The sequence below is a fragment of the Acipenser ruthenus genome, chromosome 5 (genome assembly GCF_902713425.1).
Source record: "Acipenser ruthenus chromosome 5, fAciRut3.2 maternal haplotype, whole genome shotgun sequence".
Classification (NCBI taxonomy): domain Eukaryota; kingdom Metazoa; phylum Chordata; class Actinopteri; order Acipenseriformes; family Acipenseridae; genus Acipenser; species Acipenser ruthenus.
The window spans coordinates 88,633,884-88,660,571 of record NC_081193.1 but is presented as its reverse complement, the minus strand read 5'-3'; the positions used below and the strand labels follow the sequence as shown (position 1 = coordinate 88,660,571).

Sequence of the window (26,688 nt, the reverse complement as noted above, 5' to 3'; positions counted from 1 at the left end):
AAACAGTTTCATCCACTGCAACAAATATATTTGTATTTGCTTGCGATTGTAAGTCGCCCTGGATAAGGGCGTCTGCTAAGAAATAAATAATAATAATAATAACATTAGGTCCTGGGTTGTACAGCAAAGGCAACATTTCTACCCATTTATCCCACACTTCCCTGATAGCAAATTTGTCTCGTTCACGCCCTACCAGTTTCTGTATTCCACAAGCTAGCAGTTGGCTCCCCTTTCAGACAAGCGCTGCAATACCTTGATACTGAACCTCCTTGGAAAGGCGTCCGTTTCTGACACATCCTGCCAGGTGATGCAAAACGCTTGTGGTTTTTCTCAGAACTCGTGGAGGTTATTTTTACACGCTGGCAGAAGTTTATATGCGGAAAGGCCTCTGTTGCATTTCTTACAAATGTTCGCTCTGTGTGTTTTGGTCCGTCCGACCCACACTGCGGCTCTGCCTTGGTAACTTGGTGTGTCGCGGTGGCCCCCCCCCCTCCACCGCACGGTGTCTGCGGCCGGCTGCTCGTCTGAGATCAGGGTAGGAGGGGAGGGGACTGAGTCTCTACCTGACTGACTCACATCTACAGTAACAACTGGCCTTGCAGAACCGATGCAAAACAATTCTTAATCAGTCCTTCAACACAGACTAATGCCTCCCAATGGTTCCACCTGTGTAACTGGAAATATACAGCTACCACATGTAGTTTTTCAAGGAAGGTGAGGGTTTTGTAATAGCTGCACATTTGAGGATGGTTTTAAAAACCCTTGAAAACCAATCAGTTTTCTCTCTCTCTCTAATTAGCGCATCTAAAGAAAAGGCAGTATTGCTCTCGCAAACCCTCGAAGCACGTTGATGGTTATTTGGAGAGTAATCATTTCTGTGGAGGACAACCATTAAACATTAAAAAGAAAGCATCGGACTTTACCTTGGCTATATATGATTCTGTTTCTGATAATGAGGGGAAGCTCCTGGAATTCCTCTCCCTGTCAATACGGAGACGTGTGTTCAGTGGTAGGAGCAGCGTGATTCTGATAATGAGGGGAAGCTCCTGGAATTCCTCTCCCTGTCAATACGGAGACGTGTGTTCAGTGGTTTGAGCAGCTTGATTCTGATAATGAGGGGAAACTCACTCGAGGTGTATGCTTTGGTTAAAGTGTGATGCAGCATTGAGAAGAACAGTGAAGTGTGTTATGCAACATCATCAACATGGCCTTCAGATTTCCAGTGATAGGTTTCTTTTGGGTTGTGTGTTTCATATTTGAAATAAGGCATGCAGTTTGCTGGCGAGATTTGCTGCAGCTAGATGTTTATGAGATACAGGCTGCAGCAGTGCGAGGAGCTGAGTGGATCATTGATAGATGGACGTGTCGATGCAGGATCATTGACAGGTGGACGTGTCGATGCAGGATCGTTGACAGGTGGACGTGTCGATGCAGGATCGTTGACAGATGGACGTGTCGATGCAGGATCGTTGACAGGTGGACGTGTCGATGCAGGATCGTTGACAGGTGGACGTGTCGATGCAGGATCGTTGACAGATGGACGTGTCGATGCAGGATCGTTGACAGGTGGACGTGTCGATGCAGGATCGTTGACAGGTGGACGTGTCGATACAGGATCGTTGACAGATGGACGTGTCGATACAGGATCGTTGACAGGTGGACGTGTCGATACAGGATCGTTGACAGGTGGACGTGTCGATACAGGATCGTTGACAGGTGGACGTGTCGATGCAGGATCGTTGACAGGTGGACGTGTCGATGCAGGATCGTTGACAGGTGGACGTGTCGATGCAGGATCGTTGACAGGTGGACGTGTCGATACAGTGTCGTTGACAGGTGGACGTGTCGATGCAGGATCGTTGACAGGTGGACGTGTCGATACAGGATCATTGACAGATGGACGTGTCGATGCAGGATCGTTGACAGGTGGACGTGTCGATACAGGATCGTTGACAGGTGGACGTGTCGATGCAGGATCGTTGACAGGTGGACGTGTCGATGCAGGATCGTTGACAGGTGGACGTGTCGATGCAGGATCGTTGACAGGTGGACGTGTCGATGCAGGATCGTTGACAGGTGGACGTGTCGATGCAGGATCGTTGACAGGTGGACGTGTCGATGCAGGATCGTTGACAGGTGGACGTGTCGATACAGTGTCGTTGACAGGTGGACGTGTCGATGCAGGATGGTTGATAGATAGACATGTCGATGCAGGATCGTTGACAGATGGACGTGTCGATGCAGGATCGTTGACAGGTGGACGTGTCGATGCAGGATCGTTGATAGATGGACGTGTCGATGCAGGATCGTTGACAGGTGGACGTGTCGATGCAGGATCGTTGACAGGTGGACGTGTCGATGCAGGATCGTTGACAGGTGGACGTGTCGATACAGGATCGTTGATAGATGGACGTGTCGATGCAGGATCGTTGACAGGTGGACGTGTCGATGCAGGATCGTTGACAGGTGGACGTGTCGATGCAGGATCGTTGACATGTGGACGTGTCGATGCAGGATCGTTGATAGATAGACATGTCGATGCAGGATCGTTGACAGGTGGATGTGTCGATGCAGGATTGTTGACAGATGGACGTGTCGATACAGTGTCGGGTGACACTTCATTAAGTACGTGTTAACGACATGCAACCAGTTACAATTTAATTTCTGTCTGTTAGTGTAACTAAAAACGGACTCCTGTGTGCTAAACAATAGATATGCGTGCGCTGTGCATTTGGACTGAATTCAGATGTACCGCACTGTACTGTATAGCATGGTGGAATAGATTCTTAAAGCTATTACTCCAAATCATCATGCGCGCAATTATGGGGTGTGCTGCAAATACACCAACTGTGACTTTGCCTTTTCAGATGGTGTTTGGCAACCAGGTGGCACCAAGTGCTAAGTGAGATTCCTGTTAGTATCAAAGGCTCCAAGGCCAAGCATAATAAGAGCAGCGCTGACATGCTGTTTATGAGCATAATGGATCTGTCGGTCTGTCTGTCTGTATCTATCAATCTAATTAGCTATACTGTGTGTATATATACAGTCAACACTCACATATCCAACCCTATAAAATTTTGATATCTGATTCATACATGTCACACCAGTGAGACCTCTGCTGAAAAACTTTGGGATTGATGAAAACCCTTGGCCTAGACCACTAGTTGTTTTTTGTTTTTTTTTCGGGGGGAGGGGGGGGGGGGGGATTGGGTGGTGCTAGTGACGGATCAAGATTTTTGCACCACTGCCACTGACCTAGACTCAAGGGCTGTGCACACCGGGAGCAAAGCAAATGACACGAATACAGCACGAGTACATATATATATAAAAAAAAAACTGTAGCTAGTCATGAACAGAAAATACTGTCTGCTTCTGTGGAGACAAAATAAAATAAATAAAATAAAGAAACAGTCTGGGTACACCACACACATGACATTTAACAGTGAGTGTTTATGTGATCTGGTTTAACACATAAATCATTCAAAAAGAATACATCTACACATATTTCTTTGTAAATACTGCAAATTCGTTTAATATTTTTTCTATTGATTTTCAGTTTTAATAAAATCTTCAGTTAGTGTGTGAATGTGATTATTATTGTTATTGGTCAATTAAAACAAAGAAGCGTCATTTTACAGAAATACGAAACCAGCGTGTGGCGCTCCCGTCACTTTGACCAAAGTGAAATAAAGACAGATAGACATATCACCAATTTCCAATTGTTCTATTATTTCTTTCCATATGTCGTCTTTCTTTGTATTGTCTTTATAACCACTGACACTGGCATCATAAATATTTTTCGACTTTAACAATGACATTACCGTTGATGTCCATTTCTCTTTTATTGCTGTGGTAATTTGTGCGTGAACGAGACAGCCTCTCCTTGGACTGTCCGAGTAATGACGTGTGTGTACAGAAACATAGAAGACTCGCGCAGACAACCGCCACTGAGACAACAAGGGAATTCTATCTTCGGAGTAAGGGGGGGGGGGGGGGGGGGGGGGGGGGGGTTGCGTAGCAGATACAGGAATATAGAATGTTAATGTACACCTCGTAATGGTGACCCTCCGTCCCGCCCCCCCGCCCCCCCACCCAAAAAAATGAATACGCTTGGACAGTTGTACGATTTTCAGGGAACACAAAAAAGATACATTGTCAAAAATACATAGCTGAAAGGAGTGGGAAGTGTACTTAAAATAAGTAGGCTTCCATTCAGATGTACTGTAGTTGGTTTTGTTGGTACAGTACTATATTTTCTACAGAAGTATTTTAATTCAGAACGATATGATTCTGAAAATATCACTTGCCAAAAGAGACGAGTGTGGACATGTGGTGTGTAATACAGTACATACTTTTAAATCCGGTACATATTGTAGCAGTATGTAAAATTCCCCATTAACAACATAAAAAACCCCACCAGTTTCCAGAATTAAAACACTATCCAAAGTCAATATTCAAAATTGCCGAATATTGTGCTTGATAAGGCCCTAATGTCACAGTTCACTTGCAAATGCAAATTTACAAAAGCAGGGAATTCCAGAATTGCATTGATACCTTGCTATTTTCATCTTGCACTACATGCAGCTCTGCCTGCAAAGCCATGCGGTGCAGACTGCATGTGAAGCTAGGGGAGCCCCCAGCTCCTCCCACACTGTGATGTCACGCAGCCTTCAGGAAGTGAGCTGTAGTGGGATGCTGATCTGGAGCTTCGTTGTAAGAGTGTGGTTTACCCCTGACCTACTTTCCTCTTCACTGGAATAAGGCTTGTTGTGATATTGATCAGACCTCGGGCTGTCTGTGCTGCAGGTGCTGTGCTTCCTTCTGCAAACTGCAAAAGAAACACGCTTTCTGCAAAGCATTGTATGCATTGTTTCACGGGGGGGGGGGGCTTCACGATAAGGTGTGCTGTGCTTTTTTGGATCCATCCAGTTACATAACATATCAAAGATTCATGCAAGAGGAGGGTCACACCCCGCTACCACCCCCATCCAGTTAAATAACAGATCCAAGATTCATGCAAGAGGAGGGTCACACCCCTCTACCACCCCACCCCACCCCCATCCAGTTAAATAACAGATCCAAGATTCATGCAAGAGGAGGGTCACACCCCGCTACCACCCCACCCCCATCCAGTTAAATAACAGATCCAAGATTCATGCAAGAGGAGGGTCACACCCCTCTACCACCCCACCCCCACCCCATCCAGTTAAATAACAGATCCAAGATTCATGCAAGAGGAGGGTCACACCCCTCTACCACCCCACCCCACCCCCATCCAGTTAAATAACAGATCCAAGATTCATGCAAGAGGAGGGTCACACCCCCGCTATCACCCCACCCCCATCCAGTTAAATAACAGATCCAAGATTCATGCAAGAGGAGGGTCACACCCCTCTACCACCCCACCCCCACCCCATCCAGTTAAATAACATATCAAAGATTCATGCAAGAGGAGGGTCACACCCCGCTACCACCCCCATCCAGTTAAATAACAGATCCAAGATTCATGCAAGAGGAGGGTCACACCCCTCTACCACCCCACCCCACCCCCATCCAGTTAAATAACAGATCCAAGATTCATGCAAGAGGAGGGTCACACCCCCGCTATCACCCCACCCCCATCCAGTTAAATAACAGATCCAAGATTCATGCAAGAGGAGGGTCACACCCCTCTACCACCCCACCCCCACCCCATCCAGTTAAATAACATATCAAAGATTCATGCAAGAGGAGGGTCACACCCCGCTACCACCCCCATCCAGTTAAATAACAGATCCAAGATTCATGCAAGAGGAGGGTCACACCCCTCTACCACCCCACCCCACCCCCATCCAGTTAAATAACAGATCCAAGATTCATGCAAGAGGAGGGTCACACCCCCGCTATCACCCCACCCCCATCCAGTTAAATAACAGATCCAAGATTCATGCAAGAGGAGGGTCACACCCCTCTACCACCCCACCCCCACCCCTCTTCGAACATGGCAGAGAATTATCCCCGGCCCCTCCAAAAAAATAAGTATTTAATGGTTTTAAATACGAGAGTCAAATGTTCACTCCGGGCAGCTTTTGTCCACCCCCCACTGGTCTGCTTGAGAGGCCTTGGACTGGACTGCTTGTTCAGGAAGGGTGCCATAGAAATACCAGTGTGATTGATTGATTGTTGAATGAATGGCACGGGTGTGGAGGGGGTGGGTAGGATTGCTGTAACTTTCATGAGCAATACATTTGCAAGGACATGAAAATAATAGTCCTGCAACCACAGTTCAATCACCAAATCGGCACTTGATGCATGCTTGTAACTGATGATGATGAGGAATGGATTGTCATTGTTTTAGGAAGTCTGCAATCTACCAAAAGTGCTTCTCATGATTCATTAATGTCAGCGCAGGGCTCACTGAGTTTGCAGAAGGTTCAATAAATAGAAGTTGCAATAGGAAATGGGGCATTGGTGCAGTTCAACACCAGACCTAGTGACAGTGCTGAACAAACTGTACTGCACCTTTACCAAATCACATTGAGCTACACACACTTCCTCATATTGAAGTACAGGCTGTGGCCCCAGCATAAGAATCTCAGCATGCCCGAGGTTACACGTTGCTGTCATGAAAGGTTACACGTTGCTGTCATGAAAGGTTACACGTTGCTGTACTGAGGCTTAGCCACTCCCTGAGCTAGCCAAGACTTTTTTTTTCTTACTTCTCTCCACCCCCTTTAGCCTCCCTCTCTGTGTCAGTGCTCTTTGTGTGTGTGAGCAGAGAGAGAGAGGGAGAGGATGTGCGTGTGTGTACAGAGAGAGAGAGGGTGCAAAGATCAGAGCTTCAGAGCGAGAGAGAGAGCGCGCTCGGTGTCTCAGAGTTTTTATTTGTGCCAGCACAGAAGTCTTTTGTAACTGACCATCTGGACTGTGGAGGGATATCCTTAGAATTCAAAGTATGCAGGCAGCTGTGGGGAACTGATCTTCTCTGTGAGGTTATCTGGAATCGCAGCGAGGGGAAAGGAAACACAGAAGTCTGAGGTTTTTTTTTTTTTTTTACAAGAGAATCGAAACAGCAGCAGCACAAGCGCAGGAATGGAAGAAAGCTTTTCGAGCCTTGCTCCGGCGTGCAACTTCACTGCTCTCCTCAACAACCACTGCACCGGTAAAGCACTGCTCTGATTGTTGTGTGGGACTGTGCTGGTTTGTAAAGTTCTGCTCTGATTGCTGTGTGGGACTGTGCTGGTTTGTAAAGTTCTGCTCTGATTGCTGTGTGGGACTGTGCTAGTAGTTCTGCTCTGATTGCTGTGTGGGACTGTGCTGGTTTGTAAAGCACTGCTCTGATTGCTGTGTGGGACTGTGCTAGTAGTTCTGCTCTGATTGCTGTGTGGGACTGTGCTGGTAAAGCACTGCTCTGATTGCTGTGTGGGACTGTGCTGGTTTGTAAAGCACTGCTCTGATTGCTGTGTGGGACTGTGCTGGTAAAGCACTGCTCTGATTGCTGTGTGGGACTGTGCTGGTTTGTAAAGCACTGCTCATTGCTGTGTGGGACTGTGCTGGTTTGTAAAGTTCTGCTCTGATTGCTGTGTGGGACTGTGCTGGTTTGTAAAGCACTGCTCTGATTGCTGTGTGGGACTGTGCTGGTTTGTACAGCACTGCTCTGATTGCTGTGTGGGACTCTGCTGGTTTGTATAGCACTGCTCATTGCTGTGTGGGACTGTGCTGGTAGTTCTGCTCTGATTGCTGTGTGGGACTGTGCTGGTAAAGCACTGCTCTGATTGCTGTGTGGGACTGTGCTGGTGTGTCTGCTGGGGGTTGTGGGGGGTTGCTGTATAGAAACCAGTCTGGGGTTCACGTGGAATCTCCTGTGTACTTGTTTCTCCCCTGGATCTTGGATGACTGTACAGGAAACACAATGACAGCTGTGTCAAAGTTGTTTTAAAGGTAGACTTGTGAATGGTGAGGACCCCCTGGTTTTTGAAGGGAGTGTTGGATTCAAATTGTTTCTCCAGCACAGCTTCACAGATTGTCCCCACCCACCACTGAAAACAGGAAGTGTGTTATTTGTGTGTGTGTGTGTGTGTGTGTGTGTGTGTGTGGAGGTAGGGGGCAGGTGCAGGGGCAGGGGGTTCTGCAGTATCTACCCTGCTTGACAGCTGGTGGAGACCTGGACTGTTGCTCTGTCATATATCCACAAGTTGCTGAGTCCTGCAGCTGTGTGGTGTGGTTGCAGACACGACCTACCTTACCTTACCTTACCTTACCTGTATGGAGAGAGTGGGAGTGGGGCTAGGTAGCTTAAAAACCAAGCACACACACACACACTGACACGCACACACACACACGCTGACACACACACTGACACGCACACACACACACGCTGACACACACACTGACACGCACACACACACACGCTGACACACACACTGACACGCACACACACACACGCTGACACACACACTGACATGCACACACACGCTGACACACACACTGACATGCACACACACTGACATGCACACACACGCTGACACACACACTGACACGCACACACACACACGCTGACACACACACGCTGACACACACACTGACACACACACACACACACGCTGACACACACACTGACACGCACACACACACACGCTGACACACACTGACATGCACACACACGCTGACACACACACTGACACGCACACGCTGACACACACACGCTCACACACACACTGACACGCACACACACACTGACACCACACACACTGACACGCACACACACTGACACACATACACATACATGCACTGATACACACACACACGCACACGCACTGACACACACGCCTGGATACACACACACACACACACTGATATGGATGCACACACACACATACTGACACGCTTACACACACACTGACACACACACATACCGACACGCATACACACACACATACACATACTGACATGCATACACACACATGCACACACACACACACACACACACTGACACGCATACACACACGCGCACACACACACACACACTTTCAAATGCCTCACAGCCTCATTGTGAGTCCGATACTAAAGTACTAAAAGAAAGCGCTCAGTGAGTTAGTGACAGTGCAGAGAACGCAGCGTAGAGAGGTGAAGCTAGCCATCTGGGTCACACCATTCAGTACTGTAACAATAAAACCCTGTTCAAGAGAGATAATGGGAGAAAAAAGACCTGCTTGAATCTGATCTGACATCTTTAAAAGACCAGCTTTCATTTGTATGACTATTCAAAAGATCCTACATTGCAATTAGGACTGCAATCTTTAATTTATTTGTATAATAATAATAACAATAATAATACTGATAATAATGTGTGGTGTGGGGGGCTGTTGTGGACGAGGCAAGCAGCTCAAACAAACAACTGAACTAATTTCTCAAGAAGGCGACAACTTTCAAAGTTTAAATAAGTTATTATTAGAATATATGTTTGGTCTGTTTTACAATGCTGTTAAAAGTGTTTGGAGTTACAGTAATGGAATCACTTTTGAAGCAGTTTTTACAGTTGTCAACCCCATTCATTGTTCTTTATTTGGCATCATATTGAACCAATAAATCTATTGTGAATGTGCAATGTGATCTTGTGTGAATGCACCACAGGATCTGTTATTTCTACAGAGCGCAGGGGGAGGGGAGGGCAGTGCAATACTGATCATCGTTCTGTTTTCAGGAGTTCTGTGCTCTGTGTGTTCTGTGCTCTGTGTGTTCTGTGTTCTGTGCTCTGTGTTCTGTGCTCTGTGTGTTCTGTGTTCTGTGCTCTGTGTTCTGTGCTCTGTGTGTTCTGTGTTCTGTGTTCTGTTTTCTGAGCTATGTGCTGCTGCTTCTCTGGGTGCAGCTCAGTTGAATGCCCAGTGCAGTACGGGAGGGATTTCATTAGCGAGACGAGTTGCTGCTGTACCTACCGTGGAGCTTCAATTAATTCAAACCTTGTCAGATCCCGTCAGATCCCCAAATCTGTCAGACACGGTGCACAGCTGACTTTACAAATACAGATTAATGGCTTTAAACAAACATGTTGTTGCAAGCATAAAACAATGTAAACTTCTCCCGACAGGAAGAGAAGAGTGGCACAGGGACAGGGTTATATTAGATACAGTACAGCACTGCACGCTGCTACACTGCACAGGGACAGGGTTATATTAGATACAGTACAGGACTGCACGCTGCTACACTGCACAGGGACAGGGTTATATTAGATACAGTACAGGACTGCACACTGCTACACTGCACAGGGACAGGGTTATATTAGATACAGTACAGCACTGCACGCTGCTACACTGCACAGGGACAGGGTTATATTAGATACAGTACAGCACTGCACGCTGCTACACTGCACAGGGACAGGGTTATATTAGATACAGTACAGGACTGCACGCTGCTACACTGCACAGGGACAGGGTTATATTAGATACAGTACAGTACAGTACTCCTGCTGCACACAGTACTGAGACAAGATGATATTACTGCATATACAGTGCAGGACCCCTCACAGAGTATTGGGCAAGCCTGGGTATTAACACAGGGAAGTCCCTTGTAGTGTGCATGCTCGTTTACACAGAGCCTGCCACTCGTTCTTTATTCTCACCATTTCATTTAAGACATCAGCAGAAACATTTTGTCAGTGACGCTGGCATATTCAAAACTGGCCGCTTGTTGTTCCTGCTTCATGTCTATTGAAATCCAAAATTGGCCCCAATTCACAAAACTTCAACTCACGCTTTACTCAGAATATGTTTCACTGAAAAATGCTGAATTATAAAAAGCTTTAGAATGTACTATAGAATGCACTTTAGTATGTACTGTAGCATAACCCTGTGCAACTGTTGTACCTGCTTCAGTGTAGCTACAATACAGGCTCATTATTCACAAACCCATCTCCATGGTCTTCTAAAGAACGCACTCTCAAGGGTATTGTGCACACACAGAGACGCAGAGTCCTTGTTCAGAAGCATGGTGCAGCACGCTTTCTAAACAGCTTGGGGTGCAAACCATGCAGCCCTCACACTGTGGAGGGCAGGCTAGCCCATCTCTAATCGAGGGCTGAGTTTGCAATCGCTGTAGTCCAGAGAGTCAGTAGAAACTACTGGTAGATGTTCACTAGGCTGATATGATGATGTATAGGCTGATATGATGATGCATAGGCTGATATGATGATGTATAGGCTGATATGATGATGTATAGGCTGATATGATGATGCATAGGCTGATATGATGATGTATAGGCTGATATGATGATGCATAGGCTGATATGATGATGCATAGGCTGATATGATGATGTATAGGCTGATATGATGATGTATAGGCTGATATGATGATGCATAGGCTGATATGATGATGTATAGGCTGATATGATGATGCATAGGCTGATATGATGATGCATAGGCTGATATGATGATGCATAGGCTGATATGATGATGTATAGGCTGATATGATGATGTATAGGCTGGTAATATGTTGCAGGGTTATTTTTCTTCGCAGCGTTTTTAATTCAAGTGTCTTATACTGCAAGTCCAGTCTGCTGTGTCTCTGCAGATTCCTCCTGTATTTCTTCTGCATTGTATTTCTGATTTGAGCCGCTCCACAGTGACTGCCAGCATGCTGGAGATGAACAGATACCTGTATTTTATAATAGGCAGGGGCAGCCCCTGTGGTTTCAGGTGAAGCATGCAGGGAGCTGTTCTGATGTATATTCCTTTGCTCTACTGTGTACTGTGCTCTCCACAATAGTCTGCAGTGTATTCTGTACAGAACAGCGTGCGTTTGTTTTTTTTAAATAGGCCAAGCGCTACTTGAGATCAATATTGCAGGAGAAGTAATCCAGTTAGGATCAGGCATGCATTCAATGTTAATGAATCTTCTGGAACCGCTGCACCGACACTGGTGAATTTGCACAGGGCTGTCATAAAACTAGCAATGACAGCAGAATGAAGATAGAAAGCCTTGAATGAAGTCTTGTGGATTCTGTTGAAAGGGTCCTAGAAGTTCTACAAATGCTGTTACTGTTTCTGCTGCTATTGCTGCTGTGCTGGATGTCTGAAAGAGGACTGTATTAAAATAGAGATCATGGAAGCAGCCTGTCGCAGGTACAGTGTCCTGCTCTGTAGACACTGCTGCTGTTGTGAGGTGTGGCTCGTGTGTACTGTGTGGCTATTTCAAACTGAGTGCACTGGATTGTCTTCTGCTTTTGGAAGAAAATGGTCTTGCAGCTGCAGTGCTGCTCAATCTGTATCGCTTGACTTGCTCTGTAGAGTATTTATCAGTAAAGTACATATTTAATTGGGATGGCTTGTCCTTGTGCAATTCTAAACAGTGAAGTGACCCGCAGTAACCTCTCCTGCAAGGCAGGCAGTTTCAGCTCCGTGCCCCAAACCTCAGTGAAGATTAAAACAATTACCTCAGCTCAGCTCAGCACAGCACTTCACAGCTGAATGCAGCGGGACGCTATATGCGTTTCCCAAGCTGAACGAGCGGGACTCTGCATGCGTTTCCCAAGCTGAACGAGCGCGACGCTGCATGCGTTTCCCAAGCTGAACGAGCGGGACGCTGCATGCGTTTCCCAAGCTGAACGAGCGGGACGCTGCATGCGTTTCCCAAGCTGAGCGAGCGGGACTCTGCATGCGTTTCCCAAGCTGAACGAGCAGGACGCTGCATGCGTTTCCCAAGCTGAACGAGCGGGACGCTGCATGCGTTTCCCAAGCTGAACGAGCGGGACTCTGCATGCGTTTCCCAAGCTGAACGAGCGGGACGCTGCATGCGTTTCCCAAGCTGAACGAGCGGGACTCTGGTGCATGCGTTTCCCAAGCTGAACGAGCGGGACTCTGCATGCGTTTCCCAAGCTGAACGAGCGGGACTCTGCATGCGTTTCCCAAGCTGAACGAGCGGGACGCTGCATGCGTTTCCCAAGCTGAACGAGCGGGACGCTGCATGCGTTTCCCAAGCTGAACGAGCGGGACTCTGCATGCGTTTCCCAAGCTGAACGAGCGGGACGCTGCATGCGTTTCCCAAACTGAACGAACGGGACGCTGCATGCATTTCCCAAGCTGAACGAGCGGGACTCTGCATGCGTTTCCCAAGCTGAACGAGCGGGACGCTGCATGCGTTTCCCAAGCTGAACGAGCGGGACGCTGCATGCGTTTCCCAAGCTGAACGAGCGGGACGCTGCATGCGTTTCCCAAGCTGAACGAGCGGGACTCTGCATGCGTTTCCCAAGCTGAACGAGCGGGACGCTGCATGCGTTTCCCAAGCTGAACGAGCGGGACGCTGCATGCGTTTCCCAAGCTGAACGAGCGGGACTCTGCATCCGTTTCCCAAGCTGAACGAGCGGGACGCTGCATGCGTTTCCCAAACTGAACGAGCGGGACGCTGCATGCGTTTCCCAAGCTGAACGAGCGGGACTCTGCATGCGTTTCCCAAGCTGAAAGAGCGGGACGCTGCATGCGTTTCCCAAACTGAACGAGCGGGACTCTGCATGCGTTTCCCAAGCCGAACGAGCGGGACTCTGCATGCGTTTCCCAAGCTGAACGAGCGGGACGCTGCATGCGTTTCCCAAGCTGAACGAGCGGGACGCTGCATGCGTTTCCCAAGCTGAACGAGCGGGACTCTGCATGCGTTTCCCAAGCTGAACGAGCGGGACTCTGCATGCGTTTCCCAAGCTGAACGAGCGGGACGCTGCATGCGTTTCCCAAGCTGAACGAGCGGGACGCTGCATGCGTTTCCCAAGCTGTACGAGCGGGACGCTGCATGCGTTTCCCAAGCTGTACGAGCGGGACGCTGCATGCGTTTCCCAAGCTGAACGAGCGGGACTCTGCATGCGTTTCCCAAGCTGAACGAGCGGGACTCTGCATGCGTTTCCCAAGCTGAACGAGCGGGACGCTGCATGCGTTTCCCAAGCTGAACGAGCGGGACGCTGCATGCGTTTCCCAAGCTGAACGAGCAGGACGCTGTATGCGTTTCCCAAGCTGAGCGAGCGCTGTGTGGTGTTGCACCTTAACAATTCAGCAGTTCCAGTGTTGCCCTTTAAAGCAGAGAGCTCGACGAGGACTCGATATCTTTTATATAAAGACACGGATGAGGAAAGCCTGTGGAATGCTGCAGGGTATGGAAAGATGCTTCTCATTCCTTCAGTCTGCTGAGCGTAGCTGGCATTCCTGTCTGTCTTCAGTTACAGGTACCGGCCCAGAGGATTGAGGTGCTGGGCACGGCACTGGCCAGTCTGGACTAGGGCCAGAGAGATACTCTCCATCACGCTGTCTCTCTGTCTCTCTCATATCCATGTACTGAGTCGTTACTTTGCAGGTCAGACCGGCTGTAATGGGGTCAAGATTTCAGGCCACAGCTAACTAACTCAGTGTTCATTTTTGTAATTTTGTATTTTTTTTATTGCAATTGATTCACATACAATAACCACTTGCTGGTTGTTTGCGGCTGTTTTCTGTAGCAATGGCTGCAGAGCGACCTGGGTTACCATGGGTTCTTTGGGGAGAATAGCATAGATTTGAGCTGAGATTTGAAGATATCCTTCCATTGCCCCTACATGTGATTCTAGTAGACACTGCCACACAAAAAACATCTGTGTTAATCACGGAGCACATAGTGATGGAAACAAGGCTCCCAGTACATAACAGTATCATCCATTCCAATTTTTAATACATGCTAGCCCCAGTGTATCTGTAACAAGCTCAGGTGTGTCTTATTAAACTCATAGTAAAACCAGGAATGGATCACACAGCTATGCAATAGGTGTTATTAAACTCATAGTAAAACCAAGAATGGATCACACAGCTATGCAATGGGTGTTATTATGAGGACACCTTCCGATCTATGCTAGTTTTATTTTTTGTGGAATTAGTTTGTAAGCCTGGTTGCCTTGGAGTAGGGCATTTGAAATCCTTTTTGTGTTCGTCGGGTGAGCAGCGACCAGTCACTGTTCCCTGTAGAGAGCTCCAGAGCGGCACACAGCCCACACATCCCTCTTTGCTGGTTTGAAAATTATTTTGTGGTCTGCAGAGGATGCAGACAGCATGATAACAGGAGCCAGGCGATGGAGATACATACTTGAGAAAACTTTCAATTTACTTTTCTGTAAAATGAAAAGAAAAAGAATGCGACACAATGGCGTTTAACTTGTTTAGACTCATCACAATGGTGTTTAACTTGTTTCTTTTCGACTCGTCACAATGGCGTTTAACTTGTTTAGACTCATCACAATGGCGTTTAACTTGTTTCTTTTAGACTCGTCACAATGGCGTTTAACTTGTTTAGACTCATCACAATGGCGTTTAACTTGTTTAGACTCATCACAATGGCGTTTAACTTGTTTAGACTCATCACAATGGTGTTTAACTTGTTTCTTTTAGACTCGTCACAATGGCGTTTAACTTGTTTAGACTCATCACAATGGCGTTTAACTTGTTTAGACTCATCACAATGGCGTTTAACTTGTTTAGACTCATCACAATGGCATTTAACTTGTTTAGACTCATCACAATGGCGTTTAACTTGTTTAGACTCATCACAATGGCATTTAACTTGTTTAGACTCATCACAATGGCGTTTAACTTGTTTAGACTAGACTCATCACAATGGCATTTAACTTGTTTAGACTCATCACAATGGTGTTTAACTTGTTTAGACTAGACTCATCACAATGGCATTTAACTTTTTTGGACTAGACTCATCACAATGGCGTTTAACTTGTTTAGACTCATCACAATGGCGTTTAACTTGTTTAGACTCGTCACAATGGTGTTTAACTTGTTTAGACTCATCACAATGGCATTTAACTTTAAGTACTCCATTGATTTCTATTGAAAGCTAGATTACTTTGCAAGCGTTTGATGTCATATATATATGCTTTTATTGCACAAACTCGGACCAGTATTACAGAATTCTTTTATGAGCAGGCCCTTACTGTGTGTTGCAGTTGGACTGGTTTTTCCAGGTAATCCCTTCACCCTGTTCAAGCCGGGGCAGGGCTGTTGCAGGAATGTTTGAGCGTTTTTGTAGCTATTTTCAACCAGTTTTAGTGAAAGAACAAACACTTTAAACAAATTCTGAAGGAGAGGAGGCGATTGGCCCATCAGTGCTCTCCTGGTTAAATGCTGCACTGTTAAAGTTTATGTTGCATGTACTTGTTGTTCAGATGATGTATTTAGCAGAGCATTGGAAGTGAAGAGAAAGACACTGAAGCAACCAAAAGAGCTGCAGGCAGAGGGAGCTGCAGGCAGGGGGAGTTGCAGGCAGTTGGGGTTCCAAGGAAGGAGAGAGGCCGAGGCTGTTCGAGGAGCTCCTGACTGAAGGGAGCTCAGCTGTGCTTGCAGCTGCTCGTTCTCACCAGCTGAGGATCTCCAGATGTACTTGTGTTTTTTTCCTTTGGTTGCAGTTGTTTTTTTTTTTTTACCAAAACAGTAGTTCAAGTGACGCAATCCGACCCTCTAACAAAACTAAACTGTTCCTGTTGGGAACCAGACGTTATCTTCAGTTGCAGTGGAGGGTCATGAGGGCTTGCATTGCTCCTAGCTCCATGGAAATACCTGGCTGTGTGCTCTGACATGCACCACTGGGATTATACTGTATATAATGGACAGGGTAAGACAAACCCACTTTGTGTTATAGGGACTTGATCTGCAGTTCGGATTGAAACATGCCGGTTTGCATCTGCTCCTGAAATGCTGTAGCAGCGTACCCGACGTACACACCTGCACATTGTGCCTCTCGATCTGTCAATCCAGATGGGGCTACCTGGTGAAACCCAGTTCCCTGCCATGGCACAGCACACCTCTTTGTGCTTCATTACTCTCTTCCCCCGACTCATGGAATTATCCAAGGTAGAACGCCACACTTGTGGTTCAGCTGTCAGCACAGTGTGATAAGCAAAACCATTTTACTGGAAGCTAAACTCACGGCACGAAATGCAAAGCTTAAACAAATAAGGGGGGAATTCTCATTAACTTTATTTTACATACTGTACTGTCTACTTTTGTCCTGATGAGTTGTGAGATTATTACAACAAATGCACACCACAGTAGGTCCTTGGCCCTTTTTTTTCGGGTCTAGACCAGTACAAACCAGATGGGAATGGTTCCACAGGCAAGCCACTTCCGATATAAGGGAAGCGCATTGATAAAAACACTCACAGGCACACTGGAACATGTGTAACATGAAGCATCTTCTTTTGAGAGTTTGTTTTAAATGACAGGTGAGCAGTGCACTCGGATTGCTTTCCAGACGCTTGCTGCACTGTATTCTCAGTGTTCTGTTTCAAACCGGGTCATGTCTTTACTTACGGAACATGAAAGAAGCAGTATTTCTATAGCTGCCTCGCAGGTAGAATATATTAGATAAGAAATGTGATTCCATGTTGCTACACAGAGGGAGTGATATCCACCGCATGGTAAACGAGTCTTGGGTTACAGAGCAGTGTTGAAGCAGGGAGTGAGTGTGTTCAGGGTTATTTATTAATGCACTAGGGAGCATGAATCTGAAAACAAAGAGGTGGAGCTCAGACCGGCCAGGCTGCAGTGCATTGCAGTCGTTGTGGTTCAGTGGCTTTCTCTGCATTAGTCTTGAGGACCGACTGTTCTTTTGATGGTTATAGACTGGCATCTACCCCGCATCTGAGAAACAAAGGGAAAGCACCACATGGAAAGAAATTGTGCAACTCGCTTTCATTTCTGGTACGCGATCGAGTAACATGACGTGTGATTGGTATTTAATAACCGCAGTTTAGCCTTGGTTTAGTCGTGGTTCTTGGAGACGCCGTACCATCAGTACTGAAGTGAGTGTGCATGCATAGTAACACAGCCCTGTATCCTCTTTGACTGTGAGTGAGCACACCCTGGGGCTTACATGCAGGAACACAGCGCCGTATCCTCTTTGACTGTGAGTGAGCACACCCTGGGGCTTACATGCATAGGAACACAGCCCCGTATCCTCTTTGACTGTGAGTGAGCACACCCTGGGGCTTACATGCATAGGAACACAGCGCTGTATCCTCTTTGACTGTGAGTGAGCACACCCTGGGGCTTACATGCATAGGAACACAGCCCCGTATCCTCTTTGACTGTGAGTGAGCACACCCTGGGGCTTACATGCATAGGAACACAGCCCCGTATCCTCTTTGACTGTGAGTGAGCACATCCTGGGGCTTACATGCAGGAACACAGCCCCGTATCCTCTTTGACTGTGAGTGAGCACACCCTGGGGCTTACATGCACAGGAACACAGCCCTGTATCCTCTTTGACTGTGAGTGAGCACACCCTGGGGCTTACATGCATAGGAACACAGCCCTGTATCCTCTTTGACTGTGAGCGAGCACACCCTGGGCCTTGCCCAGTGTTGATCCTTTCAGACAAAGCATGTTATCTGCCCAGAGCAAAGAACATAAAGGAGCCGTTTCCTTGACAGGGCCACCTGCTGCTCCTGCTTCCTTGAGATACTGACGCCTCCCTCTGAACCCAGCTCGCTCTCCCTTCACCTTCTGCTGCTCCTGCTTCCTTGAGATACTGATGCCTTTCTCTGAACCCAGCTCGCTCTCCCTTCACCTGCTGCTGCTCCTGCTTCCTTGAGATACTGATGCCTTTCTCTGAACCCAGCTCACTCTCCCTTCACCTTCTGCTGCTCCTGCTTCCTTGAGATACTGACGCCTTCCTCTGAACCCAGCTCGCTCTCCCTTCACCTTCTGCTGCTCCTGCTTCCTTGAGACACTGACGCCTTTCTCTGAACCCAGCTCGCTCTCCCTTCACCTTCTGCTGCTCCTGCTTCCTTGAGATACTGACGCCTCCCTCTGAACCCAGCTCGCTCTCCCTTCACCTTCTGCTGGTCCTGCTTCCTTGAGATACTGACGCCTCCCTCTTAACCCAGCTCGCTCTCCCTTCACCTTCTGCTGCTCCTGCTTCCTTGAGACACTGACGCCTTTCTCTGAACCCAGCTCGCTCTCCCTTCACCTTCTGCTGCTCCTGCTTCCTTGAGATACTGACGCCTCCCTCTGAACCCAGCTCGCTCTCCCTTCACCTTCTGCTGCTCCTGCTTCCTTGAGATACTGATGCCTTTCTCTGAACCCAGCTCGCTCTCCCTTCACCTTCTGCTGCTCCTGCTTCCTTGAGATACTGACGCCTCCCTCTGAACCCAGCTCGCTCTCCCTTCACCTTCTGCTGCTCCTGCTTCCTTGAGATACTGACACCTTCCTCTGAACCCAGCTCGCTCTCCCTTCACCTTCTGCTGCTCCTGCTTCCTTGAGACACTGACACCTTTCTCTGAACCCAGCTCGCTCTCCCTTCACCTTCTGCTGCTCCTGCTTCTTTGAGATACTGACGCCTCCCTCTGAACCCAGCTCGCTCTCCCTTCACCTTCTGCTGCTCCTGCTTCCTTGAGATACTGACGCCTCCCTCTGAACCCAGCTCGCTCTCCCTTCACCTTCTGCTGCTCCTGCTTCCTTGAGATACTGACGCCTCCCTCTGAACCCAGCTCGCTCTCCCTTCACCTTCTGCTGCTCCTGCTTCCTTGAGATACTGACACCTTCCTCTGAACCCAGCTCGCTGTCCCTTCCCTTCATTGAGTCCTGTCACTTGGGCACCTTGGCAGAGCTGGGACTCTCCTGAGCTGAGACGCACACATGGAAACAGTGACAGATAATGGGATGGTTCTGTGCCATGTGGATGCTGAGGGTTAGGTTAAAACTCTTTTCACTTGTGAGCTAAGTGGGATTTGAGCTGGAATGAATTGCTCTTCAGTCAGCCCGTGCCACTGACAGCTCAATGAAACCCAGAGTTTACTATAGGAGGCTGTGTGGTCCAGTGGTTAAAGAAAAGGCCTTGTAACCAGGAGGTCCCCGGTTCAAATCCCACCTCAGCCACTGACTCATTGTGTGACCCTGAGCAAGTCACTTAACCTCCTTGTTTTCCGTCTTCGGATGAGAAGTAGTTGTAAGTGATTCTGCAGCTGATGCATAGTTCACACACCCTAATCTCTGTAAGTCGCCTTGGATAAAGGTGTCTGCTAAATAAACAAATAATACTATAATGACTAACAAATGGGACTTCAATGAGCAACTTCAAAAACTTCTCTACTGATTGTACAGCTTAGGAGTCCAAGCACTTGAAATAGCAAATGAAGCTCTGCTTTGTCCGGTAATTAAAACGTGAACCTCAGGTTCATTTTGCAGTTATTAGTTACATTATTGCTAATAAGAGAGCTGCTTATAATCAACTCTGGCAGTCTAATTAGGGCTGACTTGAGAATTGAAAAAAATTACTAATTGGGGGCAGTTTTCCTCAAACCTGTGTTCAAAGAGAGTGACCTCAAGACTGATTTACCATACAGAGTTTATTCTGCTTGTCCCATGCTTATACTAGGCATGTCTCCATGCTTTACCATGCTTCTCACTCCTGACTTTCCATTCATTTAGTATATCGCAGTGCATGCTATAAATACAGTACAGACACACAGACAGACAGACAGACAGACAGATGGACGGACGGGGTGGCAGCAGATTCAGCATGGTATGGACAGTACAGAGGCTGTATAAACGCTCTTCAGTGCTGCGTTTTGATCCCACGCTGGTGTTTGGTTCCCTGGCCAGTAGAAAGCGAAGCTCGGCTGCAATTGAGTGCTCCCATCTGGGGCGCAGAGCTCTGTGGTAGAGCATCAAAAGAGAAGCATACTTTTTGTAATTGCAGATAATTCCTGAGGTGAAGCACGCCTGACTGCACTCTGCAGAAAGCATGAGGTGTAGGTCCCTGAAAACGCTTGTTAAATTGACAAGTATCTGGATGTGGTTTATGCCTCTGAGTCTATCGCTCTATTATCTCCACTCACACGTGTGCAAGGCATGTGATGTGTGCACATGTAGTGCATACCAGTGCATGGAACAGTAAAAAGTGATTTCATGTATTTTTTTTTCCCCAATTGCATCCAAACTCTTTGAGCTGGCTTTGATCGTGACACAGACCCTGCGGTGCAAAACAGGAATGCTGTGAGCACCTGAATCCACAGTCCAGCGTATATATCCCAGTGCTGGAGGTCCTGTCTGCTGGGTTCAATGTAGATCCCAGTGCTGGAGGTCCTGTCTGCTGGGTTCAATCTAGATCCCAGTGTTGGAGGTCCTGTCTGCTGGGTTCAATGTAGATCCCAGTGCTGGAGGTCCTGTCTGCTGGGTTCAATGTAGATCCCAGTGCTGGAGGTCCTGTCTGCTGGGTTCAATGTAGATCCCAGTGCTGGAGGTCCTGTCTGCTGGGTTCAATGTAGATCCCAGTGCTGGAGGTCCTGTCTGCTGGGTTCAATGTAGATCCCAGTGCTGGAGGTCCTGTCTGCTGGGTTCAATGTAGATCCCAGTGCTGGAGGTCCTGTCTGCTGGGTTCAATGTAGATCCCAGTGCTGGAGGTCCTGTCTGCTGGGTTCAATGTATGAACATTTGAGAGGCGACACTCAAAGTTCACAGTGGTCTTCTGGTTTGCTTTTGTCTTTTGTTGTTGTGGGTTTATTTATTTGAGGCTTGCTGTATTTCTAGGGGTGAGACTCAGCCTGTTACACTAAACCCTGACCCCCCCCCCCCTCTCTCTCAGATGACAGTATCTCTGGAGCGAGTGCCTCCGATGTGCAGGACCGTCTGTCTTCGCTGGAGCTGCGTGTTCAGCAGCAGGAGGATGAGATCACGGTGCTCAGGGCAGCACTGGCTGATGTACTGCGCCGCCTGGCTCTCTCAGAGGACCAGGCCGCCGCCATGAAGAAGATGCATCCTGGCAAAGGTAAGAGGAGAGCGCATTACTGTGAGCAGAGCTAGGGTTAGAGCATCACTGTGAGCAGAGCTAGGGTTAGAGCATTACTGTGATCAGAGCTAGAGTTAGAGCATTACTGTGATCAGAGCTAGGGTTAGAGCATCACTGTGATCAGAGCTAGAGTTAGAGCATTACTGTGAGCAGAGCTAGGGTTAGAGCATTACTGTGAGCAGAGCTAGGGTTAGAGCATCACTGTGAGCAGAGCTAGGGTTAGAGCATTACTGTGATCAGAGCTAGGGTTAGAGCATCACTGTAAGCAGAGCTAGGGTTAGAGCATTACTGTGAGCAGAGCTAGGGTTAGAGCATCACTGTGATCAGAGCTAGAGTTAGAGCATTACTGTGAGCAGAGCTAGGGTTAGAGCATTACTGTGAGCAGAGCTAGGGTTAGAGCATCACTGTGAGCAGAGCTAGGGTTAGAGCATTACTGTGATCAGAGCTAGGGTTAGAGCATCACTGTGAGCAGAGCTAGGGTTAGAGCATTACTGTGAGCAGAGCTAGGGTTAGAGCATTACTGTGAGCAGAGCTAGGGTTAGAGCATCACTGTGATCAGAGCTAGGGTTAGAGCATCACTGTGAGCAGAGCTAGGGTTAGAGCATTACTGTGAGCAGAGCTAGGGTTAGAGCATCACTGTGATCAGAGCTAGGGTTAGAGCATCACTGTGATCAGAGCTAGAGTTAGAGCATTACTGTGAGCAGAGCTAGGGTTAGAGCATTACTGTGAGCAGAGCTAGAGTTAGAGCATTACTGTGAGCAGAGCTAGGGTTAGAGCATTACTGTGGCCAGGCCAGATGTCCCAGTCCATATCTCCCGAGCCCACACGCTGAAGGTTCCTGTCTCAGTCCAGACGTCCCGAGCCCACATCGTGAAGGTTCATGTCCCAGTCCAGACGTCCAAGCCCACGCCCTGAAGGCCAAATGTCCTGGCTGCTGTGTGTTGAGCAGTGCTTGGGCTGAATGGTCAGGATTCTGGGTGTCTCTGGAAATGATTCAGATCTTTGCTATGATCGCTGTGATAACAATGAAAAGTGGAAAGTTTTTAAAGAAGAATACTGGACCAAAACATGGACGGCTTCAGAAATTTTGAAATTTACTGTGAATTTTAGCCGTGATATTCATTTTGACAACCCTGCCTCGTAATTATTAGTACTGAAATGTGTAGCCACTTTTTACACAGTAATGCTAAAAAGAACATTTATGAAAATTATCACACACACACATACATCAGGAAGCAGAGAAAAACCAAGATAAAAGTTGAGATGAGTTGTGCTGATGGAAGCAGATCCTGACACTGATTCAATTAGGGGCTGATTCAGCTGAAGTCAGGGGAGTTCAGCTGGAGACTGGATCGAGGCATTATCGCTTATCTGCCCGCTCATCGCTCCCCGAGAGGGATGCAGCCCCAGCTGGCCCTCTGATTAAATGACCGCTCTCGGAAACCTCGTGGTGCAAGTAAACAGGTTTGCTTTATTGCAGTGCCATGCTATTGATCTGCATCAGCAGTGCTGCTGTAGTAAGTAATGCATTGTGTTTCAATAGAGGCTCATGGGTGAGGTCTCTCCCTGTTGTTTTGAACACTGCAAGTAAATTCTGTGCCTCGGACTGTACAGTACGTGTTGCTTGAAAACCCTGACTTCATCATTTCTTGCTCGAAAGGGGCTGTTTTGGAGGCTGCCTCTTGCAGATTTACGATCGCTGCACTACAGCTGCTGTATTGGAGGTCTGGATGCTGAGCAACAGTAAAAGAATAAACCCGAAGCCTGCTTGTATTTGGAATGTCTGCTGGAGCGAGACGAGGCAGGAAGAGACGCATAAAACTGGAATCCACACGTGTGCCTGATCCTGTCTGTGTCTGTGTCTGCCTGTGCCTGTGCCTGTGCCTTTGCCCATGTCTCTGTGTCTGTGCCTGTTCCTTTGTCTGTGTCTGTGCCTGTGCATGTCTGTGTCTCCTCCCCTCATTCAGCTGCTGATTGTTTAATTGAATCAGAAGCAATTCCCATTCTCTACGACTGATCATCCTTGCGTCCCCCCCAATACAAGTCAGGCCAATGCCAGGTCAGAATCTCTCATCTGTTTCAAACCCTGATTTAATAAATATGACCGCAGTTTTGCACAGCTGTCTGCCCATAGGGGTATAACGAAGCCTTTCTGTGTGTTTATTTAAAGTAGAAAAGAAGAAAGCAGGCTTGCCAACTGTAACAAATTTGTTCATAAAGATGTAATTCGGTGTTCTCCATCTTTTCAGCTCAGAGGGTTAAGTAAACTTAACTTCTTGAGTACTGGCTAGCCAGTCAGAATGCTGGATTTGTGCACACAGAAACTTTAGCATTGCGTTACACACATAGAACCACAGTGTGGCCTCTCCTTATCCCAGCTGTAGGTGCCTGCCAAGCTTCAAATCTTATTAACTCTCTTTCTCTGGGAACTTCAGTTTGGCCTTCAGAGTGGGCAGGTTATCACTGTGGTGTATTACCTAGCGGGTAAGATTGGTTGAAGAACCAATGAAAGGACCTCCAATAGCACGGCACACTCGCTGCCAGATTCCCCAGTTCATGGTGAATACCTCCGTTCTTTGTGGGTTACCTGCACACCTGTATCTGCTGACAAGGCCCCGCTGTGTCCCGCTCCGCAGCCTGTCCTTCCAGACAGTTTTCTCTCATCTCTGTCTCTCCACCGTGCCACACTCTTTCACTGAGCTGCTCTCCTCCTCACTCCTCACTCCTCACTCCTGCAGAGTCACTGTCCAGGTCGGCACTGTAACAGTTATCAGGACAGCCAAGGGATCTTTCATTGCCAGATGCACAATTATTCAGCTTTCACACTCCGATAGAGCTGGCCAACCAAGCTCCCTCACACTTTAACCTTCATCCAGAACTGTTTAAACTCTACAACAGGAGCTTGCGTAGAAGCTGCTGAACCATGTTGCCAGCATCATGTTTTCATGTTTGCCTTTAATTTGCTATTAACCTGCAGAGTTTAACAGTCAGTTCAGATCTGTAGGTAGTAATACTGCAAGCAGTACATCCTCTGATTGTAGAAACAGCAAGCAGCCTTCAAGATGTATTTGTCTTAGAAAAGAGAGAAACTGAGTCTAGTAGTATTATAACAAATACAGGGATGGAAATAAGTTTCATCCATTCCAGGTTTTGATATGAGCTTGATCAGCTCCAGTGTATAGGTAACAAGCTCAGGTGTGTCTGATTAAACTCCTAGTAAAACCAGGACTGGATCAAACTGCTGTGCAACGAGGGTCTTATTTCCATCCCTGAAATAAAATACACCTGGTGATACTGATAAACCACAAGAGACAAGGGTGAGGGAAAAGACTGAGCGACCCAGAACCCCTTGATGGAATTACAGCCTCATTATGTCCTCTTGGGTGGATGGTCTTCCTTATATTATTGCTCCTCTTTTTATAATATGTGCAACTCCTCCAGGTTGTTAATCCCACTCTTCACACCAACAGCTGCTCTGTGGAGCCGTGTGCTCACTGTGGTGTTTAGACTGTCAGCTCTCAGGCAATTTATAACCAAGGATTGGCAGCCATCTGAAAATCGAGGCATGTGGTTTATTTATTTTTTATATTTGAACAAAGGAAAACTGTTCTGTAAAATGTTTGTGGTTCTATAAATTAATAATGCATAAAAAAAAGAAAATGACTGAGGAAGAGCAGAAAGAATGCTTTGCTGGCCATTTCTTTCAGCTGTTTCATTGCTTTACACACACGCATGTAATTGTATAGATCTTCCGTTTTGTTTGTCCGTGGACAGTGTGTTGTTTGTTTCAGTGCCCGTCACCACCCCTGCTCTGGACCATATTTATCTAATTCTGTAGCAGTCATCATGGGGGTCAGGGCTAATTTGCAACAAACATCAAGATGCTGTAGTTTTCTGCAGGAGCTCAGCGGGTCCTGAACTGGACAGGGAGGTTGTGATTTGTACACACGACTCTGAAACGGGTAAACTGGAATGAATTGAAAACGAATGTATTGTCATGTGACTAGTTCACTGCAGGTCTGCACTTTTTACTATGAAAAAGAGTATGGATGCTTCAGTCTACACTATAGACCTGTCAGAGGGTCTGTGCTTCGTGGAGGTGCACGCTTTGTGAGAAATGGACGGACAGAAGTTGAATTGCAACCGCCTGGCCCCATTCAAGATCAGACACATATTCCCTGCCAGTACACTGCACCTCGAGACCCATGTTAAGAGAGCAGACACACATTCCCTGCCAGTACATTGCATCTTGATACCCATGTTGAGAGAGCACACACACATTCCCTGCTCCAGTACATTGCATCTCGAGACCCATGTTGAGTGAGCAGACACACATTCCCCTGGCACAGTACATTACACCTCGAGACCCATGTTAAGAGACCACACACACATTCCCTGCCCCAGTACATTGCACCTCGAGACCCATGTTGAGAGAGCAGACACACATTCCCCTGGCACAGTACATTACACCTCGAGACCCATGTTAAGAGACCACACACACATTCCCTGCTCCAGTGCATTGCACCTCGAGACCCATGTTGAGAGAGCACACACACATTCCCTGCCCCAGTACATTGCATCTCGAGACCCATGTTGAGAGAGCAGACACACATTCCCTGCTCCAGTGCATTGCACCTCGAGACCCATGTTGAGAGAGCAGACACACATTCCCTGCTCCAGTGCATTGCATCTTGATACCCATGTTGAGAGAGCAGACACACATTCCCTGCCCCAGTACATTGCATCTTGATACCCATGTTGAGAGAGCAGACACACATTCCCTGCCCCAGTACATTGCATCTTGAGACCCATGTTGAGAGAGCAGACACACATTCCCTGCCCCAGTACATTGCATCTCGAGACCCATGTTGAGAGAGCAGACACACATTCCCTGCCCCAGTACATTGCATCT

General features: G+C 47.5%; 1 protein-coding gene across 2 annotated transcripts in view; it reads left to right on the top strand.

The window, feature by feature from the left end:
* LOC117403008 (echinoderm microtubule-associated protein-like 4) overlaps positions 1-26,688 on the top strand; it is a 110,131-nt gene that overhangs the window by 38,925 nt on the left and 44,518 nt on the right. The window contains exons 1-2 of one of the 2 annotated variants that reach the window (XM_059024735.1): positions 6,770-7,141; positions 21,573-21,755. In XM_059024735.1, coding sequence (XP_058880718.1) covers positions 7,072-7,141; positions 21,573-21,755 — 253 coding nt within the window. In that variant the 5' untranslated portion in view covers positions 6,770-7,071. Of the gene's footprint in view, positions 1-6,769; positions 7,142-21,572; positions 21,756-26,688 lie in introns of those variants that run through there. The other variant, XM_059024736.1, reaches the window with a different exon arrangement.